General features: G+C 39.8%; 1 protein-coding gene across 3 annotated transcripts in view; it reads right to left on the bottom strand.

The window, feature by feature from the left end:
* Positions 1–20,523, bottom strand: part of TENM1 (teneurin transmembrane protein 1) — a 751,017-nt gene that overhangs the window by 103,805 nt on the left and 626,689 nt on the right. For all 3 annotated transcript variants that reach the window (XM_037015442.2, XM_037015435.2, XM_037015446.2), the window contains exons 21-22: positions 10,452–10,595; positions 3,663–3,912 (exon numbers count right to left, since the gene is read on the bottom strand). In XM_037015442.2, the coding sequence (XP_036871337.1) occupies positions 3,663–3,912; positions 10,452–10,595 (394 nt within the window). The remainder of the gene's footprint in view (positions 1–3,662; positions 3,913–10,451; positions 10,596–20,523) is intronic.

The raw sequence follows: 20,523 nt of genomic DNA, 5'->3' as shown, positions 1-20,523 counted from the left end.
ATGGGCTGTTCTAGAGAGGTATTTAAGTTTCCTGTTATTCAAGGGGATCAGACAAAGTAGAGATGATCAACTGTCAGGGATGTAGTTGGCAACTATGTTACACCAGATACCTCCATCAACTCTTCTAATGCTAAGCTCATGAATCTGTGATATCACTTTTGTGTTATCGAAATATGTATGTGTGTGTGTCTAAAATTTTCACACAAGAAGCAAACCCATACACACCTAGACCTAAACTATCCCCTAGGCTTAATTGTATGATCTTATAAACTTCCCTTCTTTATTATATTACCTCAATTTCCCACTGGAAGGCAGATGCGTATGTGAGGATGAAATCTGCAGTAAACAGGCAAAGGGTACTATATACTTAAATAACATGAAATAATATTGTTGCTCTTGGTATACTGTTAATGATAATAATGTAACTGACTTTTCCTTACCCTCTCCGTTTAGCCAATGGGGGACCAGCTAGAGGAAATAAATGACTTGAAAGCAATGAAAATGAAATTATTTTTGATATCAGATGAAAGAAACTCAGTTGGGCGCAGTTTGGATCAGTAGAGTTGAGGTAAGAAAAATATAGTTTTCCAATTTTTGAAATGCCAAGGAGCATGTGGAATTGTTCAGTGTGGCCCAATGTGGAACAAGAGGATGGATAAGAAGGAAATCTCAAAGGGCATCCATTAGGAGCAGGCTGTCCTCTCAAAATGTCATCAAACTTTGGGCTCAGAACTACACATCTGTGGATCATAAAGCAAGTTGAACTGTTTAAGACATGTAAGAGGATGCTCCAATAGTAACTTGAAATCAGTTGTATAGATAGGTAAGTAAAGAAGAGAGTAATTAAGTTATGTAATGAATAACCTGACAGAGAGTGAAAATGTAGAATCCCTTTCTGTAATAACCTATTGACAATGTTGCTCTTCCATTCACAGTTTTAAATGCAAGCAATAACATAATGACTGTATTAGTCTCTGTTTCCAAGGAAACAGATGACTCAACCAAAGAAAATGACTAATATGCACTGGAGTGTGTGTGTGTGTGTGTGTGTGCGTTTGTGTGTGCAATTAAATTAATGGATTTCAACCAAAAAATGGTACAAAATGAGGTTTCTATCTACATACAGTAGAATTCAATGAATACTATGGTTCTTAAGATAGCAAAGCCTTATTATACCTACTTATTTCTTCCAAGAAGTTTAAATCTGGAAAAGTTACAAAGTAAATATATAAATTCACCATTATATGTGAAGGAGACAATGTACACAGTATATAGGCTCCTGATCAAGATAGATACTTTGAAAAAAAGTGCATCTAATAAGAACTCTATTACTTTCTGAGTAAACATGACAGATACTATTTGCTAACATAAACTGGTTTGATGATTCTGACTATAGTCAAGTAGTTAGGGAGTCGCCTGTCAATTAGGTCAAAATGATCATGTATATTCCATCAGGTTATTTCTCTGATGGTCAATCACAGGAGAGTTAGAGTAGAGAAGGAAGAAAATTTTTTTTTCTCCTTGTACCTAATGCAGGGAATCTTAACCATGAGTCTATGAAAGGGCTTCATCCACAGGGGTAGGTTGCTGGAGGGCAGGGGATGTAGTGAGAGAGGGAAAATATGTGGCCCCTGAAATCACATGTACAATTTTGTGTGAAGGTATTTCTTTCTGGGGAGAGGGCCCATGGACTTCAACAGAGTATCAAAGGGGTCTGAGAATTTAAAAACAATGTTAAGAAGAACTGCTTTAAAGGATGTCAGCAAAGGAGGCTCAGCCCATGTGAGAGAGCCTGGGTGTGTGCATGCCTGTGTCTTTGAGGAGCCATGACAATGGGAGAGAACTGTTGTGGAGTAAGAACCAGCAGAGGGATTGGACAATACTTCAAGCTGTCAGAAATGAATTTTTATTTATATGGAGAAATTGCTTTGCAATTAGGGTCTGAGTTATTCTAGTTTATTCTTCAAATAACTTTGTGTTGAAGGTCATAAGGTAGTTCGGACTAAAATGCAAAATTTGTCAACTGTTAAGGATTCTTCATCAAAATAGAATCTCATAAATGAACGACAACTGCTCCACCTTAGGTAAATTTGCATTTACACTATAAAGGAAAGGACTAAACTTAGCTAGGTTTTCTTTATAGTAATATTACTATCTTACATATATTTTTGGGGTCTTAAAGATAACACTATGGCTTTTCCTTTGAGGAGTTAGCTTTACAGGGTTAGCTATAGGCAAGGTTTCAGCCAAACAAGGTCTCTATCTGACAGCCACTATCTGCCTGATGAAACATTCAGATGATGAAGGAATTGTTGTTCAATGCTGCATCCATGTTCAGATGCACGTAGACAGAACATCCCTAGGATTTTGAAAACAATGCAGAAGGTTGCTTAAGTCACTTCCAAATCCAGGCATGCCCCTGTCTTGGCCCTCCTTGTTGACTTTCCACTAAGTAGGTGCCCAAAGAGAAATACTGCTGGAAATGACAAGTCCCTGTGAGGTGTGACATCCTGAGCTACATGAACACTTGATGAGGGCAGGGTGGTATGAATTAGTACCCGTCTAGACTCTCTAGATGTGCTTTATCTTTATAAAATCTTAATTTTACAGTCTATTTTTTTATTAGCCAAGGGACTTAACAGCTTTCTTCTCTGTGACAGCATTTGGAATTATAATTAAGAAATGTATTAAAACTGGAGTGAATTAATGTGAAAAATGGATTGGGGCTTGGGACTAGGTTTCCCCAGCTAGGTGTAAAGGATTAACAGTCTGAGAAAAGTGAGGTAGATTCCAAAGCAAGCATAAGAATCTGAAAAATGTCAAGGAATGTCTTTATGCATTCAAATTTCCAGGCTTGTGTGAACATATAAGTGTTCAGTGAAAGTGACCCAAGACTTTTCATGTATGTTGAGTGGCCTTAATGGGCATATATTTGTACCTTAGAGCATCAGAAAGGGAGAGATAAAGCCGATGAAACCATCACTCATTTAGTTATAATCTTTGTATAATTTCAGAAGATGAAATATACCAAAAAGTATGAGTTCCTTTCTAAAGGTGTCAAAATTGTATGCTCAACAAAATTCCTAGAACAGAAGGAAAAAATCTGAAGAGGAATGCTTTAATCATTCTTTTCCCCTGTAGGATAGAGCTTTTAAGAGTAAAAAACTAGTTCTTTCTTCCTTATCATGCCATGCAAACACAGACTTCCATTTTCTTTTTTATGAAGTTACCACTTCAAAAGATTGAGCCTGGAGAAAAAAAAAAGTTTAGCCTTTTGCATCTGGCAATAACTCTACCTGTTAGAATGGAATAGATCTTTCTGATCAGTTTTCCGAGTGGCCAGCAGGGGCCGAGTGACTTACCTGAGCACTTGGAAGTATTGAGATCCATGTCAGTGATGGCAGTGCACACAGGGAAGGCCACACGTACAGGGATGTCAACACTTCCTGATTCTCCAAAGCAGTGCTCAAAGGTTCCTTCAAGTGGCAGAGGTGGGCCTGTTGACAACATATATCCTTTGTCCCTACGCCTGCATCTGAGCTCTGTGCTACAATGTGGGCAAGTGTATTTTCTGCTACTTGTACCATGCTTTGTCTCTTTGTATTATCTCATTCTTGCTGTTACCTTATCCGTTCAGCAAACAGAGATTAGAGGAGCCTTACCTTAATTCCAAAATACTAACGGAGTTTCCCGAGGGAAATATTCGCCTTACAAAATTGAAGTCGCCAACATACACGCTACCGTCGGGGCCTGCAGCTAAAGCAACAGGAGCGAAGAGTTTGTTGTTGCGGGCGGGGCCATTGCAGTTGGTGCAGGCGACACTCCGTTGGTGTCCGTTACCCATCATGGTTGCTATGACTGGGGGCTGCTGGGAAATGAACATATTTTCTCCATTCCCTTTATGTATAATTCCTAGATCCCAGAAAAAAAGAGAGAATTAAAAAGACATTACCACACAGTGACATTTTAATTTCTGTCTCCTTGTTCAAAGCAGGAAGGAGCTTGGGCCTGGCATCAGAGAACTTAAGAATGAAGCACACTGCCCTTGGTTTTGGTTTAACTGCATAGCCACACCAAACAGGTAACACAGTGAGCGCTTTGCCTCAGTTTGCCCATCTGCAAAAGGGGGCAATATACCTGGTCACTTTCATGCTGATTCTATGTGCTCCAATAAAGCATTTGATAACTAACTCTAAATGATCTCCTCTTCGCTTCTGTGGCTAATTTTTCATCTCTGGCTGACTCTCCTGATGCCTGACACACACTTGTCTGACTTCAAATTACCATTACTCTACAACTGCTTCCTGAAAAGGGAGTATCAGTCAATTTTAATATTAACCTTAGTAAAACACCAGCAGGAAGGTAATCTATTTCTGTGAAAAGAAAAGAATCATAGTGCTAGTATGCATTTCAAAGATAAAAGAAAGAGACTTGAATTTTCCACTCTTTTGGACCATATCTCACTATCATCAGTGCAGGAAATAGAGATACTGTCTTCTGAAAATGCTGGAAAATACTGTGCAGCCATTTTCTTTGGGCAGTCTCATCCCTTCTCACAGCTTTAACTTCCATCTCTGCATTCTGAAACTTTCTCCTGTCCAGACTTCTCCCCTGACATGCAATTTCCTACTAGGTTGCTTTACTTGGATATCCCACACACACCTCAAAGTCAATCAGTTTCAACTTGAACTCATTGTCTTCCTGCACCCCCAGCAAACCCTGCTCTTCTGCCTGTGCTCCTTACTCCTCTTACAAGCCCTGTCAACATGCATGTTATTTACCCAAGCTGGAAATGTGGGCATCACTGTGCCTCTTCTTCTCACTCTCTAAACCTAATTTATTACTAAAACCCCACCGAGTCTAACTCCTAAAATATCTGAACTGGTTTCGTCAACTCAATTCCTATCACTACTGCTTTACTCCTTATGCATTTTAGTGCCAATTTCTGTGGCCAAATCATTATAAGTGCTCAGTAAATGTTGAAAACAGCTTTAAGTCTCTCGTAGTTTCCTCGTCCAAACCCCAGTGATTTTGCAAACCTGCTGAGCCTGGGCAGAAAGTCCAAGGAACAAGGACTGCTGTGCTCCAGTTTGCCCAGAGTGAGACTGGGCAGGTAAAACATCCATGCTGTGAGAAGGCGTGCCAATGTACAGTCATCCTGTGCACTCTCATTTTTTCCTCCCACGACCCCTGCTGTCTATCTACCCAAACTGCCTGTGACTCTCTAAGCACTTCCTGAAGTGTCTTCCTCAGTTTTCTTCCAACTTTTAGTCCCATAGTGCTACAACAAAAATTACTGATCACCTTGAAATAGGAACATTGCTGGCAAAGTCAGATAAGAGGGTAAAACACGCACAGTATCATGGCATCAAATATGTACTTAGAAGGGGGGGGTCTTCCAGGAAACAGAAATCCCATACATCATATAGCCTTTCGATTTCAAATCTAAGTAGTTTTGCTTTCCCTCCGAAGGTGATTTCTGGCCTTTTTATCAACATATGATCTGCAGGAGCAGATACGAGTTTCAGCCCCAACAAATTGCTCTTTTACTGCAGAACCATGAGATATCTTGGCAATCACTACTTTCTTATTAATTTTATTAATAACTTTATTAGGCAGTAAAAAGCATTCTTACGATTTAGAATAGTTAATTAAGTAAGATTAATAGGACTAAATTTCATTTCCCAAAAAACACGTAGCTACAGTGTGATCAACACTGTAATTTAACTGAATTGGGAGGAAGTGAATGAGAACTGGATTGACAGTTGCACAGCATCGTCAAAGAAATCTCCTGACAATCACTAACAGAATATCCTACCAATGAGACTCTGACATGTTCTCTAATAAATGAGGAAACCAAATGTTTAGCTTGCTAGCATTTCACACATTCACTCTAAGGTCTATCATTCAAAAATATTTCCGATTATTGGCTTGGAAATACAAGATTTGCTATTAACATCTCTTTTCACAGGTAGATCTCCATGTTTTTAATATCAATATAACAGTATAGTTAACAATTACCTTCAAAATGACATGTTATTACCTGGCTCCTGGCAATTTAAAAACTAAAGATGGCTATTCTAAACCATTCTTCTAGGCCTGCAATTCTAAAACTCCCCTTTTCTATTAGAAAGCTCAGCACTCCATCAAAGAAGAAGAATGATTAAAGGAAATAAAACATAAGGCAATGTACTTTCTGATTACATCTCAACAATTGATGTCTCGCTTCGATGCAAGGTACTAAAGTGCCTGTGTACTGAAATTACCATTCCTGTTTAAAGTTGAAGCAATCAAAACAAAAATGGGCAAACCCCTTTTGTATTGCCCTGGAAAAATAGATCATTTTGAAGGGTGTTTTTGTTGTTTCAAGAATCTGTTTAACCTTCCATTACATAGAACCAAGGCATACCATCTAGCAACAATGATTTAACACCAATTCTTCTGCAAAAGGTTGCTTTGAAAATTATTTTGTTTATGTTTCTGGAAATCTTGATCAATTACTGCTGCCTCGCTTCCAGTTTATTCTGCCACACATGCTCATTTTGGAAACAGAATCAAATGATCGTAGGATAACACACATTATTTATAAGGAGGCCAACTTCCTGCTAGGGATTGGGTGTCTTGTTTATAGTTAACAAAGAAACCCCACTGAATGGGGGATTTACTACACATTTTCTGTTTCTTAGTTTTCTGTTTCTCTGCCAAAAAGCCAAGTCTGTTGTGTAATAAGTTAAACATACTTTTAAACACACTACTCATCCCTTCCTGCTACCTTGCTCAGAACTTATTTTGAAGCTTATAAATAAGTCTGAAATAAAAATTCCCCTTGGAAGCCAGTGGGTGGTGCTTTATGCTGATTACAAAGAAAAAACCATTTTTCAGAGTTGTGAACAACAAGGGACACAATACATATTTCTCTTAGGACTTGACTGAGAGGATAGAAGCACAAACTGGGAGATATGCCAGTATGATCAATGGAAATATACTTCCCCTCCCCGTAAAACCATCTGTCCACAAACTATTGGCCTCTTTTGGAGGCTAAGTTAAAGCAAATTCTCCAACCATTTTCAGACAGATGACAATACCCAATTAGCACCCTGGATTGCTCTTTCTAATAATTTTTAACACTCAAGTGGCAAGACACCCTGGGGGACAGGTTCCCTATAACAATATGTTACAACAAACAGCTTAACCTTGTAATAGACGGTTCATGTACACATTTTTATTTCTCATAATTTTAAAGAGCTGATTTATCTTAAAATGAATGAATATGCACTCTCATTGTCAACTAAGCAGATATAATTGGAAGGCATGATCTTGAAAAACACAAATTTCTGGTGCTCTCTCTATATATATCAGGCATAATATTTAGAAACAAGTCTCTACCACCAGTGGTTAGTCATCAGGTAAATACAATTGCTGCAACTTAAATGACGAACAGTCTGAAAACACTGCTTACTAGAAAGTACCCACTGCATAATGATTTTGGAGCCAAAGAAAAATGGAAGAATTGAATGGCAGCAGATATCCAATCTAATTGCAGGTGCCTTTTTAACCAGTGAGAGGAAATTGGAGGAAGACAGATTCGTGTTTCTAATCTGCTATCTGTCTCAGATCACGAAAGTGGGGTACCTAAAGAGTTAGGCGTTTTCCAGAAAGAAGTGGAGCAGGGAAATTTGGAAAGATGTCTCTTTGCCTTAATCAGTCAGAAAAGACTGTCTGACCTGAGGGGAAAAGAGCATTGCTTTCTAAATTGGTCTTCCCAAAGCTACTCCTTCACACTTATCATTCCTGCTTCTAAAACTGCCTTTGTGGGTGAGATTTCGACTCTGAAAACCTCCCAAGAGAGGAGTTCGTGTCCAAGGTCAGGCTGAAAGGCAGTGACAGAGCTGGCTTCAGATTGGTTTCCTGGAAAGTGCGACAAGTTCTTGGCTAGAAATACAATGTGCCTACAAACGAGACGATAACCTGAACAAATGTTCCTTTAAAAAAAAAAACAACTTGTTTCTTTAAAAAGAGTGATGGACAAAGTCAGTAGCTTGACTGTGGCGATGATTTCACCTGTGTGAAATTAACAAGCTATACACTTTATTTATGTCAATCACACCTAAAAAAAACCCATGTAAGTAGGGTTTCCTTCTCAGAATAAATTTCTAACAAAGAGACAGAAAGCAGATTGAGTGGGGCTGGGGTAAGCACAAGGGATCTTTTGAGAGTGATAAAAATATTCTAAAACTGTGTAGTGGTGATGGTTGCACACCGACACAATTTACTAAAATCCACTGATGTGCACACTTCAACTGGGTGAATTTTATGGTGTATAAATTATACTTCAATAAAGCTGTTAGAAAGAGTCTTAGACATAGCTTGGTACCTATTGCCTAAAAATGAATTATTGTCCAATTATGGGTGGAGAGAAGACATTTGTAGAAATCGGGGGGTCTCCAAAGCCAACTTTCTGAATGGCTCCCCTCTGTTCTGAATTTTTAAGCCTGTGTGAAGCAAATGGTAAGAGGATACAGGACTGGGAACACACAGCTGGGGGCTGGCTCGATTGAGGTCATTTCCCACTTTGTGTTTAATGTCAATGACAGGCATTTGAAAGAGACAATCCATATAAGCCAATAAAAGTGAGTGGAAAAGAAACGGCTGCTTAAAATGTCAAACTCTTTCAAATCAAAACAAAAAACCTAATAATTTAATAAGTGGCATCTGCCCTTTCGTTTTTGTACTTTTAAAACTGTGATTCTCCTTTTGACAACAGAAAAAAAAGTTGACATTTTATATCAGCACCTGAATCTTGGCTCTTAAAAAAATAGACAATTTGAAATGGAATTTCTATTCCTTGAAAGAGTAGAAGGAGGTATAACGGGGGCATACAGCAATGGACTCATTCACCTTTAGGATCCCACACTATGGAACTATGGCAGTTAGTCTCAGTCCACGGTGGAAACAAACCTGGTTAGCTTTCTTTGCCAATCAAAATTTCCCAGCCTGTGTGGCTAGTTGGCTTGGCTGATTCAACTATGGTGCAATGAAGTAAGACCATAGGTGTGATTATAAAATGGATCTCTTAGCCTTGGTCAGAGAATGCGACCTTAGCCAGCTGTTTCACGAAGGCAGGATGGACTCAAGGATGCCTGGATGGAAGAGTGTGGCTGCCTCAACACATTCACACTCCCAGTCCTACAGAAAAAACCCAAAGTATGTGTTCTATTAAAGGATGCACAGAATCTGCCTCAGAGGATAAGGGGTATGATTTTATAGTGAAAACTTGCCAGTGGATGTTCTAATGAAAGCTGGATGGAAATACCAATGATGGGTTTTCCAGTACCATGCAGAAGGAAGTGGGGGAACTTGGATGAAGCGTTTATAACCAAGGTAGCAAAATCAGTCTGTCTGAGAGACACATGGGCTCAAGGGCCACATGTGATCCCTTTATTTGACATTTAAATTATAAACTAGGAGGAAGTGACAACAGAAGTGGTCAAAAGAAGGCAAAGATTGAAGGTGAGAGGGCCTTGATTCTCACTGCCTCTTCTTTTTTTCCTAAATTCAAGACTTTGGAGACTTAAAGCTAAGTCAAGTCCAGGCTGCACTCTTTCCCCAGATTCGTTCATTAACGTCTTCCTCCTACCTCTTCTCCTCTTTTACCTTAACTGTCCCTTTACTCTATTCCTAGCTTCTTACTCGTTTATGTGGATAAACAACTGTGGTGGAGAGAAAGAGCTCTAGACACTTACTAACTGTACAACATCGTCAAACTTACATAACTATCTAAGCCTCTGATCCTTGGTCTTTTAAATGGGGTTAACATTACAGGGTTGTGCTTAAAATGGGACAGAGTTCACTGAAGCCCTTTGAAAATTTCATCACGTGGGTAGACGATTCTTCAATTCTAAGGCACACATATTGCTTCACATTTTAACATCTCTGAAATAAGTATGGATCTTACAATCAATGTGTGTCATAGTTTAATTGGTAGCATTGTCCATAAAATAGAGGTGTACTTTTAATTGATGGTGTCTTGGATTATATAAAATATGGCAATTACTATTCCACTTTTTAAAACTTAGTTACAATGTCAGATAAACTGGTTAATCACTGCAACAGAGCAATAATGGTAGATGATTCTTAAAACCCAGCTTCATTTAACTTTGTGATCAGGAGGTCTAACCTGCTTCATTTTCATACTGGTTGATAATTCTGTGGATATTGCATTTGCTATTGAATTCTGATTTGGGTCTAACACTAGCACTAATTTGAAATCAGATTACTGTATTTAAAAAGAAATATACTAACATGGTCATCTCTAGGTAGTGGACTTATAGGTAGTTTTTTCCTTGTACTTTTCCAAAATTTCTGCAATGAATAAGTATGATATACATAGCTATCTATCTACCTAGTGCATTAGGAAAACAGTAATAACAAATATTCAAAAAGCGACTTACCACTTTGAGGATTCAAAACATGATGCTTATTCAGTGACCAGCCTCCTAGGTTAGAAGCATCCATCTCAAAACCTTGTAAGATGACTGTCCTCTTCTCCCAAAGAATAAAGTCAGGGCATGTTTCATATTCGTATCCCACAGATACTGTAAACAAAGAGTTAATAACACATTAGAAAATGTGCAAGCATTAGCTTCACTTTTACACTGCTCGATGATTCTGTGGATGCTACATTTGCTACTGAATTCTGATTTGTGTTGAAATTGGACTGCAAAGGCCTTTCACCCGGAACATACAGGATAGCACCTAGCCTGGCACTGGGTATCCAAATGTAATCTGTCAGTGCATATTAGGGAAAGACATGAATGAGTGAGGGAATGAGTGGTGTCATTAGGTATGAACCATCTGTTTATGGACATTCAGCTTTAGTGTAGGCTTTTCAGTTGGAGGCTGTGTTATAAAGCTGAAGAAATAAGCTCTCCAACGGCTTAAGCTGTGGTGATAGAATTTCTTTCTTTACCTTTGTAGGATAAGTGCAGGGACGGCTGGTTTCTTCTCTCTCCAGAGTGCAAAATGCACTTAGGAAGCTGGCTTTGGAGTACGGGGTCACTTATACGACAACTGACTACACATGAGACTAAGAAAAATCGATTTGCCCAATTTATATTTTCTGTGCTAACCAGCCTTCAGTTTGCTGAGAAGTCTTAAGTTTGCTTACAGCACTGCAAGTGCAAATTCCACCTTGTGAACATTATATTTTGGTTTCTGTGTTTAGCTAACCAATGGGACATCACCCAACATTTGGCTTCAACTCTTACAAAGCACAGATGTTGTGCATTAAACTTGGAACCCTGGTATGCCACTAAAATGGGAAGTGCAGAGTGCGGTGGTGGGTGCCCCTGCTCTGCTGCAATATGTATAGCTCAAATGCACCAGGTACCAGCCATTTTCTCAGTTGGTAAGCCTGCTTACTTATTGGGACCCCAGATTTCTGGTCCTGGAATCTACAATGTTTTCTGTCCTGATAACGTTCCAAGCCTGAGAGGACTGGCTCATTATACTGCACACCCCAAAACTGCTTTCCCCCTTTCTGGCAGCTGAAAATATCCCCAGTGAGTCATCTGCCAATACTTTTGGGTACCTGCCTCTACCTGACTCTTTAGATGGCCCCGGAGAACTCATCTCTTCTTTTGCCATTTGGTTCTGAAAACTGGTAATGAAAACATGTGCTTAAACAATGCCAGTACAAAAAGTCCTGTGATGAAAAATTAAAGAAAACTGTTTTAGGATTTTGGCATTGGGTGAAGGGAAACGATGGCAATTGTAGTCAAACTGATTTATGTGCTTGTGTGTGTGTGAGTGCACATGCACCGAGAAGCCAAAAAGTTCTTATGATTATGAATATACAACTCTATAACTTTGTGGATCATCTGTGGCCAATTTTAAATCACAGGCTGGCTTCTCTTTGTCTCCTGTGCTACCGAAGCTTTAATAGGAATCAGGGCCATCCTTAAGGGTGTGTGGCCTGTGCAGTCACACGGGGGCCCATGCTTAGAAGGGCCCCACACTTCGTTTTAATGCTCTGCTGTCACTGTCTTGAAATTCTTAATCATTTTTTAACAAGAGGCTCTATATTTTCATTTAACACTGGGCCCTGCAAATTATATAGCTGCTCCTGATGGGGACGCCCTCCACCCTGCCATCAGCTGCCAAAGACTCATGGAATACAAACTCATTTTAGCATTAGCTCTAACCAAGCATTATTAGCAAGGGAGATCAATGGGGAGTAGGGAAGAATAATCATAAAATGGAAATAATTTCCAAATGGAAATTAGTTTGGGGTCATGGGTATCAGTGCTATTCTCTATTAAGGTTGATGGAAACACAGAATTTCAGTGATCTCAAAGGTAATGCAGTTCACATGACACTCATGGCACAAGTCCTTGCTGCACCACAATCTCCTTTCTATCTTACCATAGGCCCCGCACTTGCTGAAAAAACCCTGGTATTGTAGAAAGAGGGGGTTTTAGACCTAGGGTCAGAAAAGTCTTCTGTTCTTGGGCCTGCCATTAACTAGCTGTGTGGTATCAGGCAAATTATTCTCCATCTTTGAGAGTCATGTTCTTCATTGGTAATAAAGTGGGGGTGGGGTGGAGGGACAGATGGACTAGAATTGAGACCCAAATAGACCCTTTTGGGTCAGGGAACTTTTTATTATGAATTTGATAAAAGTTATAGATCTTCTTCCTAGAAAAATGCCTATGCCCACGGAATTTGGTATGTAATTTTAGGGGGTTCACTGGCCTCCTAAAGTCCAAATAATGATCTCAGATCAAAGACCTCTGTACCAGATAATTCTTATAATGCCCCTTTAGCACTAATACTCTATGATTCCAAAGTGTGTTCTTTCACAACTGTACTCAATCAGTTCAAGTTGGGAATCAAACCCCAAAACCAAAGGGGATTCTATATCTCATGTTAGAAAAATCAGGCGGTGAAAAGCACACTTCGGGTCATGTGGGTGGGTGGAATAACACAGTTTCTGCTTCTCTTGCCAACATTTAAAAGTCTCAATTAATGAGTAATCAAGATGATAGTGATTATAAGGTCTCTTAAAGCCATCATCTCCCTCCGTACCATTGCCAGGATATGCCTTTATGTAGACTGTAAGCCTGGTGAGCTCCCCCTAGAATCCCTTCTCCGGAAGGTGATTATACAGTTTTGCAAATAAGTAGTGTGCCCTGGTGACCTCTGATGGTGGATTAGAGCCTGTTTTTTCCCTCTCAGTAACAGTTAAAAGATCCCCCAACTCTGTGGCAGGAAGTGCTTATATAAAGTATCAATTTAAGAGTTCTCAGTGCAATGGTAATGAGACCTTCTCTTTTCACCTCCTCCTATCTGCTCTCTGAATTGCTCTCCAGTCCACAACAAAAAAGTGCATTGGCTGCAAAGCCCACAATTATATGACTTTTCCCCCTAGTCATAGCATATAGCAACAAGGCAACCACTTCATAAGTTCCCTCTAATTTTTATTACATTCACTTTCTCTGGAGAAAGATTTACAAGCCAATAAAGTCATAATTTATACTTAAGACTTGTCCAAAATTCCAACTGACTTTAATGAGAATGGCTGTGTGTCGATGTATTTTTGTATGTGGCTCCTTGCTCCGAGTAACAAGGCAAGGTTTCTTTCTGACAGCAGCCCACTTTAACATCATCCTGGAACTTGCAGTCAGCTTATGGGAAGGCAGACGTTTCACTCCACAGAGCTGAGCTGCTCTCCAAACACACACGGAACTGGCAAATACAGCAGCAGCCAATCCTAGACTTCCTTTCACGAAAGCAGACAGTAATGTACTACAGGCCTACTTGTTTCCAGAGAATTAAGTGTGGGGGAAAAAGGGCTACTCAGGGGCTAGCACTGCAAATGCTCAGCCCTGACATTACACTCTGCCTGGGACTGTGACAACTGAGTCTCAGTTAAATAAGCAGAGGAGACCACTACCATTTCCCAGGCAGCCTGTTGCCTATCACACCTGATCATCAACGTACCACACCTGATCAGCACAGTATAGGCTGTGGATTCAGCCTCTGGTGCTCTGGAGTGGGGACTTGGAACAACAGTGTGTGGGAAGGAAAAAAATTATTCCTTAACATTTCAGAGGTGCTGCAGAAGACAGACTAGTCTGCAGTGAATAGAGATAGGTGGGGAAGGGGAACTACATTTCCCAGGGGCTGGTAGAGTGGTTCCATGCTGGTGTGATTATCCTGGGAAGGTAGTTGAGAAAGAGCCATTAATATGGCAGAATACTTTCTCTGAACTGTGTGACTGCCTCCCCTGTGACCCTCTGAATTCCATCTGGGTTTCTGCCTTCCTCTATTGCCTCCTTTACCTCCACACAGAGGTATTAATGGGATACTCTTTAACCAAGAGTCATTGTCAGGACAGGCTTGGTAGTTTTGCAGAGGGCTCTGTCCTTTGGTCACAGGATTGCACCTCTCACTTCAGTTAGTCACCATATAGACAGTACACTTGCTGATAAAGAAAACTGTAGTACACTGGGGTATGAAGACTGCAGCTTGCTCCCCCAAAGCTATTTGACATTGGAAAAATAACTAAATGCCCATTCTACTTACCAGAGCAGCAGCATTTGTATGATGTGGGGATTGCAAGAAGGCTTAGGGCCACAGTGCCCCTGATGCCGAATTTACTGATTGTCACATTTGTCTATAAGGGCTGGGATAGGAGATTGACATTAGGGAGCCAAGGTAAAGACGCCATGCAATGAAGCTGATGTGCAAAATACAACATGATTAAGCAGATGATTTTCAACAGCGTCAGGCTAAGGCTTCAGAATTCATAATGGTTGCATTTATGAAGGCAATATATAATTAAGAGTGGTCTGATAGTGACTGTGAGAAGTTTACGTGTTACTTCATCAATTCAACAAACACAGAAAAATAATCTCATAACATTTAAAAGGTAACTGACAAAAAGATCAAAATCTTATCCAAAAGGAATCTTTAAATAGAAGAGTACATAGTTCCCATTCTTTCAAAATGGTAGTTAATGCAAAACAATAACCACAGCAACAACAGACAGAGACCCAAGGAACCAAATGAGGCCATGAAAACAACGGACTACAACTACTTCGATAAAATGCTGCCTACTGAGAACAGGTACCTGCTCCCAGAACTTCTGCCTTTTCCATTCTCTAGTGATTTATCATAGGATACGATGACCCCAGAGGTTTGTCAGTTTGACACATTGCCCAGTGGCCCGGAATGCTTTCTTTATCTATTATTCCTGGCTTACCGAGAGTGTCAGAATCAGGGGATGAATTTTCATCAGGCGCCTTTCCAGTACTTAGAGAGATATTCACACAGTTTTCTCTTTTACCCTACTAAGGTGGTAAATTATAGCAATAGATTTCCTCACATTGAACCATCTTTGCAGTCCTAAATAAACTATTTGGTGATGATGTATGATCTTTTTAATGAATCATTGGATTTGTTTTGGTAACACTTTACTTAGGCTCGGTACCATCCCAGTGTACCGAAATAAGGTTTAAACACGATAGTGCAGAAAGTGAGGTCATCGGATGAAGAGAAACAACAGGTGGGAAAAGTACCAACCATCTAGGGGTCTGGTGGCCACTCAGCACTTCCCCCAAGAGGTCCTGTATACTGAAACCTAATAGGAGATTTATTTTTTCTCTGGGTGCTTTGTCTGAGCCTCATTGCATAAAAGCCAATCCGATGACCTATGTGCCACCGAAGGCAAGGTGATGTCCTGGCTCACAGTCATATTGGTGAGTGTCTTTATGTCCTGGGGCTCTGCCCTCCTCTCCCATGGCAGACCCACATCCCATTATATAGGCAAGGCTAAGGGGTCAGCATCAGCCTCTGTCCTTTTTCATTTGTTGGTTCACTCACTGAACAAATCGGTAGTATTTAATGGGTACCTCCTGTTGTCAGGCACTGGGGATATGAGGATGAACAAGACAGAACAAGCCAGCACCTCCCACCTGCCATGGGAGTGTACATTCTAGAGTGGTGAACAAATATAATGAGAAACCAGGTCACCCCCCACACACAACCCCCCACCCCACACACACACATTGCGAGCAGTGTAATGATGGGGAAATGCAGGGTATTAGAGTGTAACAAGGGAATTTAAGTTGAAATGGGGACGTAAGGAAAAGCCTCCTTACGCAGAAGGGCTTTATCTCATAAAGTATAGGGAACAGCACTCTAGGCAGACAAAACAGTATGTGTGCAAAGTTTTGAGGCTTATTATCCTTGGGCGATTGAAATAAGGTCACGGGGGCTACAGAGTGACTTTCTCTCTAGTGCATCAAACACAAGTGAAGAACAATTCCTTCCTCCTCCCAGTACAAAACCAAACAAAAGATCATTCTCTTCTAGCCACATTTAGGCATTTTTCTTTGGTGAGATTTTAGGAAGTAGATTCACCTTGAAATGGACTGGCTATCCTTTGAAATGATGTGATTGAGTCAAACAGAGACAATATTGTAACGGAAAGAAAGGTGCTGTTGTTTAAGGACTCAGCAAGCATTCACTGAGCTGCTCTGTGTGTCAAGCAGGCAATCTGCTAAAAACTGCACATACAGTGGATGTTACACAGGGCAAGATCATTGGTCACATGAGCAAGGCCATATCCTTAAGGATTATCTATCTTCTGGAACTTTCATCCATGGCCTCCTTAATAATTACCACAAAAACATGATTGCCTTACATTTGCGAAACACCTAACAGTTAAATGCATTTTTGTGTGTATTACCTAATTTGAATGCTCACAAAAACTCACGAGGAAGATATATTTACTGCCATTTGATGGCTAAGATGATTGACTCAGAGAGGTATAGTGACTAGTCCAAGGTCATCTGGCTAGTAAATGGCAGAAGCAGACCTCAAACCCAGGGACTCATAAGCAAGTACTTTTTCCCACTATGTTAGATTACAGCTATTAAGAGAAAGGCACACAAAATTTAAAGTGCTAAATAAATAACCTTTTATTTGCTCTGAATTAAAGAGATAAGGATTGGAAGCTAGGGATAGCCTTAAAATAGAAGTACTATGTAACCTGGTTGGCGAAAATCAGTACCCAGTTACATGGTTGTAATTATATCTTGCTGTAATTATTAACAGCATTTCCCTTTTACTCTCAAAATTATCTTGGTTTGAATGATAAATTACACGGTCCCCCAATCTGGAAGCAATATCCCCACAATGCCCTGATATGGGTTGGTAGAGGGGACTGAGAGGCAGTAACAGTCATAAATGCTGACTTGGAAAATAAGTCATATAGTTTGGTAAATCATTTAGTTTTCCTGTCTCTTGACTATGTCATCTTCCCATTGGCTTTTAAATTCTTCTCTGAAAGTCATTTAATTGTGACCCAGGATACACATGGGAGGTTACACACACATATAACTGAAACAAAGTTTTCCAAAACAATATTCTGTTAATAGCTTTACATCCCAATATTTTCTATTCTGTTCACTTTTGTCCTATTTCATTTCATTCCATTAAAAACAAAACAAAGCAAAACAGTGGTTGACTCACCAAACGGATTTCACAGTCTAGCAATGGGTGTGACTAGCAATTTGAAATGGGCACAGGCCACTTGTTTAGCAGAGTACCAGGATCATTTAAAAACCCTCGTAGGCTCTAGCCACTCTTAGTTTTGGACAGCCTATCTCACATCTTACTGGACATATTAAAATGGATACACCCCCACAACCCATATTGAACATGTTTCATATATAAGTGTGAAAAGTAAACTGCAGTTGACAGGCTGACGTAACGCTCCATTTTGCAGACATTTATTTAAACACTTAATAATGTTGATTTTCTGGCTTTCTTTTCATATTTTGGTGTCAATAAACTTATTTTTCAGGTTGCAAACATTTTTGCGGGTCCTTAAAAAACTCATATCCTTGGTGCTATGCCTATAAAGCTGAATGGATAAAAGAGCCCTGCTCTCAGTTAACGATTATGAATTCATGAGTGGAGAGAAATGATGAAAGATTATTATCTCTGCTAGCTTCTTTGACAGGAAGCCACTGGGGCGTTGAATTGGGTGCTCGGTAAGGTGGGCTGGTCAATTTAGTGGAGAGGCAGCAGAGAAAGGCATACAGAACTCAGGACTGGGAAACCTGAGTTTGAATCCCTGCTCTGTGCAGAACTTCAGGCAAGTTACTTGCTCTTTCTGAACCTCAGTTTCCCCCTCTGAAAAATGACAATCATATTAATCATGCCATGCCTACTGGGCAAGAACGTTATAAGGATTAAAATGAGATAATGTAAGTGAAAGTACTTTGCAAATTCTAAAGCACTACCCATTTATTATTAAAATATTCAGTGGATGCTATTTTTGTGGCTGCCCAGCTTGCTCAGGCTGTACTGAAGGGAAATTTATGAACACTAAAGCATCATTCTCGGGGCTGTTTTGTGTGCACAAAGCAACCGTAGCTTAGCACCTATTACTATTAATGTTCCCCTGTTTCTCTCTAACACGATTTAGACAGACTCCTATGCGTCGTGAACCCTTAGGAAGTCTAGCTGCCCCTGAAAACACCACTCTTTCTTGCCAAACTACTGTACTAAATAATTATGCAATTGTTGTTGCCAATAACCTTGAAGAAAAATAGAATTGTTTATAGCAGTGCTACTAAAAAGCGATGGCTGATTTCCTGAATTTCCAGGACTCCAAACTGCTGCAATTTAATTTAATTAAAATAAAGACCAGGCAGAGTGCATTATTACATATTGATAATGTATGCACACAGAGGCGGACATAGGGAATCATTTTGACAAAATTCATATAATGGATGCAGATCAGAGCCCCTGAACAAGCCAGTTTGTCAAATTATATAAGCTGTCTGTAGAATTTTAACAGCACTGCGAACTTAACAGTGATGGTTTTTTTTTACATTGTTTTGCAAGTGGCAGAGTTGGGAAAGAAACGAAATAATATACAATGATTTCCACATAGCATACCATATTTAGAACCAGAGAACAAAGTACTAGGGCCAAATTATTTTAAATGCGCACATGGAGTTTTTAGCAGAGTCAAGATGTCTTGTCTGTGTATCAGACAACAAGATCTTTAAGCTGGATGAACTAGTGATTCTGGTTTTTGTACTGCAACCCTGGGGGTGATTTTCCTTTTCCTTTCAGTTGATCAATATTGTACTTGGATTAATCAATCTTATCAGTTGCCATTGATACTTGTCCAAGGAAGTAGTTCACACAACTTCTGTTGGTTAGTTTATTCACTGTGGTATTATCCCTCTAGTTGCAAAGTGTTTCATTACAAAAAATGTTGGGATACCCTAGGATCTCAAGCACTCTGTTTCTCACTTTGGCTGTCCTCTCAACACTTAATTCTTCTTCTATGACACTTTAGCCCTTGGAAGTCACACCAATTCTCCACAGCGGAGCTATGTAGGAAATAAGGGTCCCTCATTTCTAACTAAGTGGGCATTTCAATTTAGGTATTCACTGTTACTTCAAACTCAGGTTATTTAAATCTAATCTCCTTTTTCCATCACCCAGAAATGGGTGGGACAGAGGTTTGTAATTAACTGGCATGGGAAGAAGAAGATGGCAGACCTTCCTTGCCATATAGTTTTAAGCAAAATCCTTGCAAAAACTGGGACTGTGTGAATATTGGTCAAAGTCTGTTCCCTATTGCTGTTTAACAAATTACTACAAACTTAAAGGCTTCAAACAAGACAGATGTCATCTTACAGTTAAGGAGGTAAGAAATCTGCAATGGATCTCACTGAGCTAAAATCACCGTGTCAGCAGGATGAGTTCTTTCCGGAGGCTAGAAGGCAGAGTCCAGTGCCTTGCCCTTTTCAGATCCTAGAGGCCACCACATCATTTCGTTCTTGGCTGCTCCTTTCCCCCTTCTTCAAAGCTAGCAATGTTGCATCTTGCTGTGCCTTTCTTCTATAGTTGTATCTTCCTCTAACTCTGACCTCCCCTCCACATCCCTGTTTCATTTTAGGGACCCTTGTGATAACAGTGGGCCCACCGGGATAATCCAGGATATTCATCCATCTTAAGATCAGTGGATTAGCAACCTTAATTCCAACTGCAATCTTAATTTTCTTTGGCCACGTAACATGATATAGTTACAGGTTCCAGGGACGGACATCTTTGGGGGATGGGGTGGTGATGGCTATTATTCTGTCTCCCAAAGGCAGTCTACTAGGATTTCTGAATCCAAAACAAATCTGAGAAGGGTAATTAATATATAGCACCCTTGTTACTATCTGTTACACTTTAGTCTGTTTATTCTCATATCAGTTAAGTGATTTTATAATATGGCCAGGAGTACAACTAAATGTTTTCCTCTTCGTTTGTTTAGGTTAAATCATATCTATTAAGGTATGAGCTCAATGGTAACATACTTGATCCGTTTGTCTTTTATCACCTGCACTATTCATTGTCTGTTGTGTTCTTAAGGGCTCACAATCCACCTTCAGATAAGCAGATTCTCCAACTTCATTCTGTCACCTGTTCTAATGCTTTACCACT

Source organism: Manis javanica, chromosome X (assembly GCF_040802235.1).
Source record: "Manis javanica isolate MJ-LG chromosome X, MJ_LKY, whole genome shotgun sequence".
In the NCBI taxonomy this organism is placed as follows: domain Eukaryota; kingdom Metazoa; phylum Chordata; class Mammalia; order Pholidota; family Manidae; genus Manis; species Manis javanica.
The sequence above is the reverse complement of the archived record's forward strand: the minus strand, read 5'-3'. Positions and strand labels throughout refer to the sequence as shown.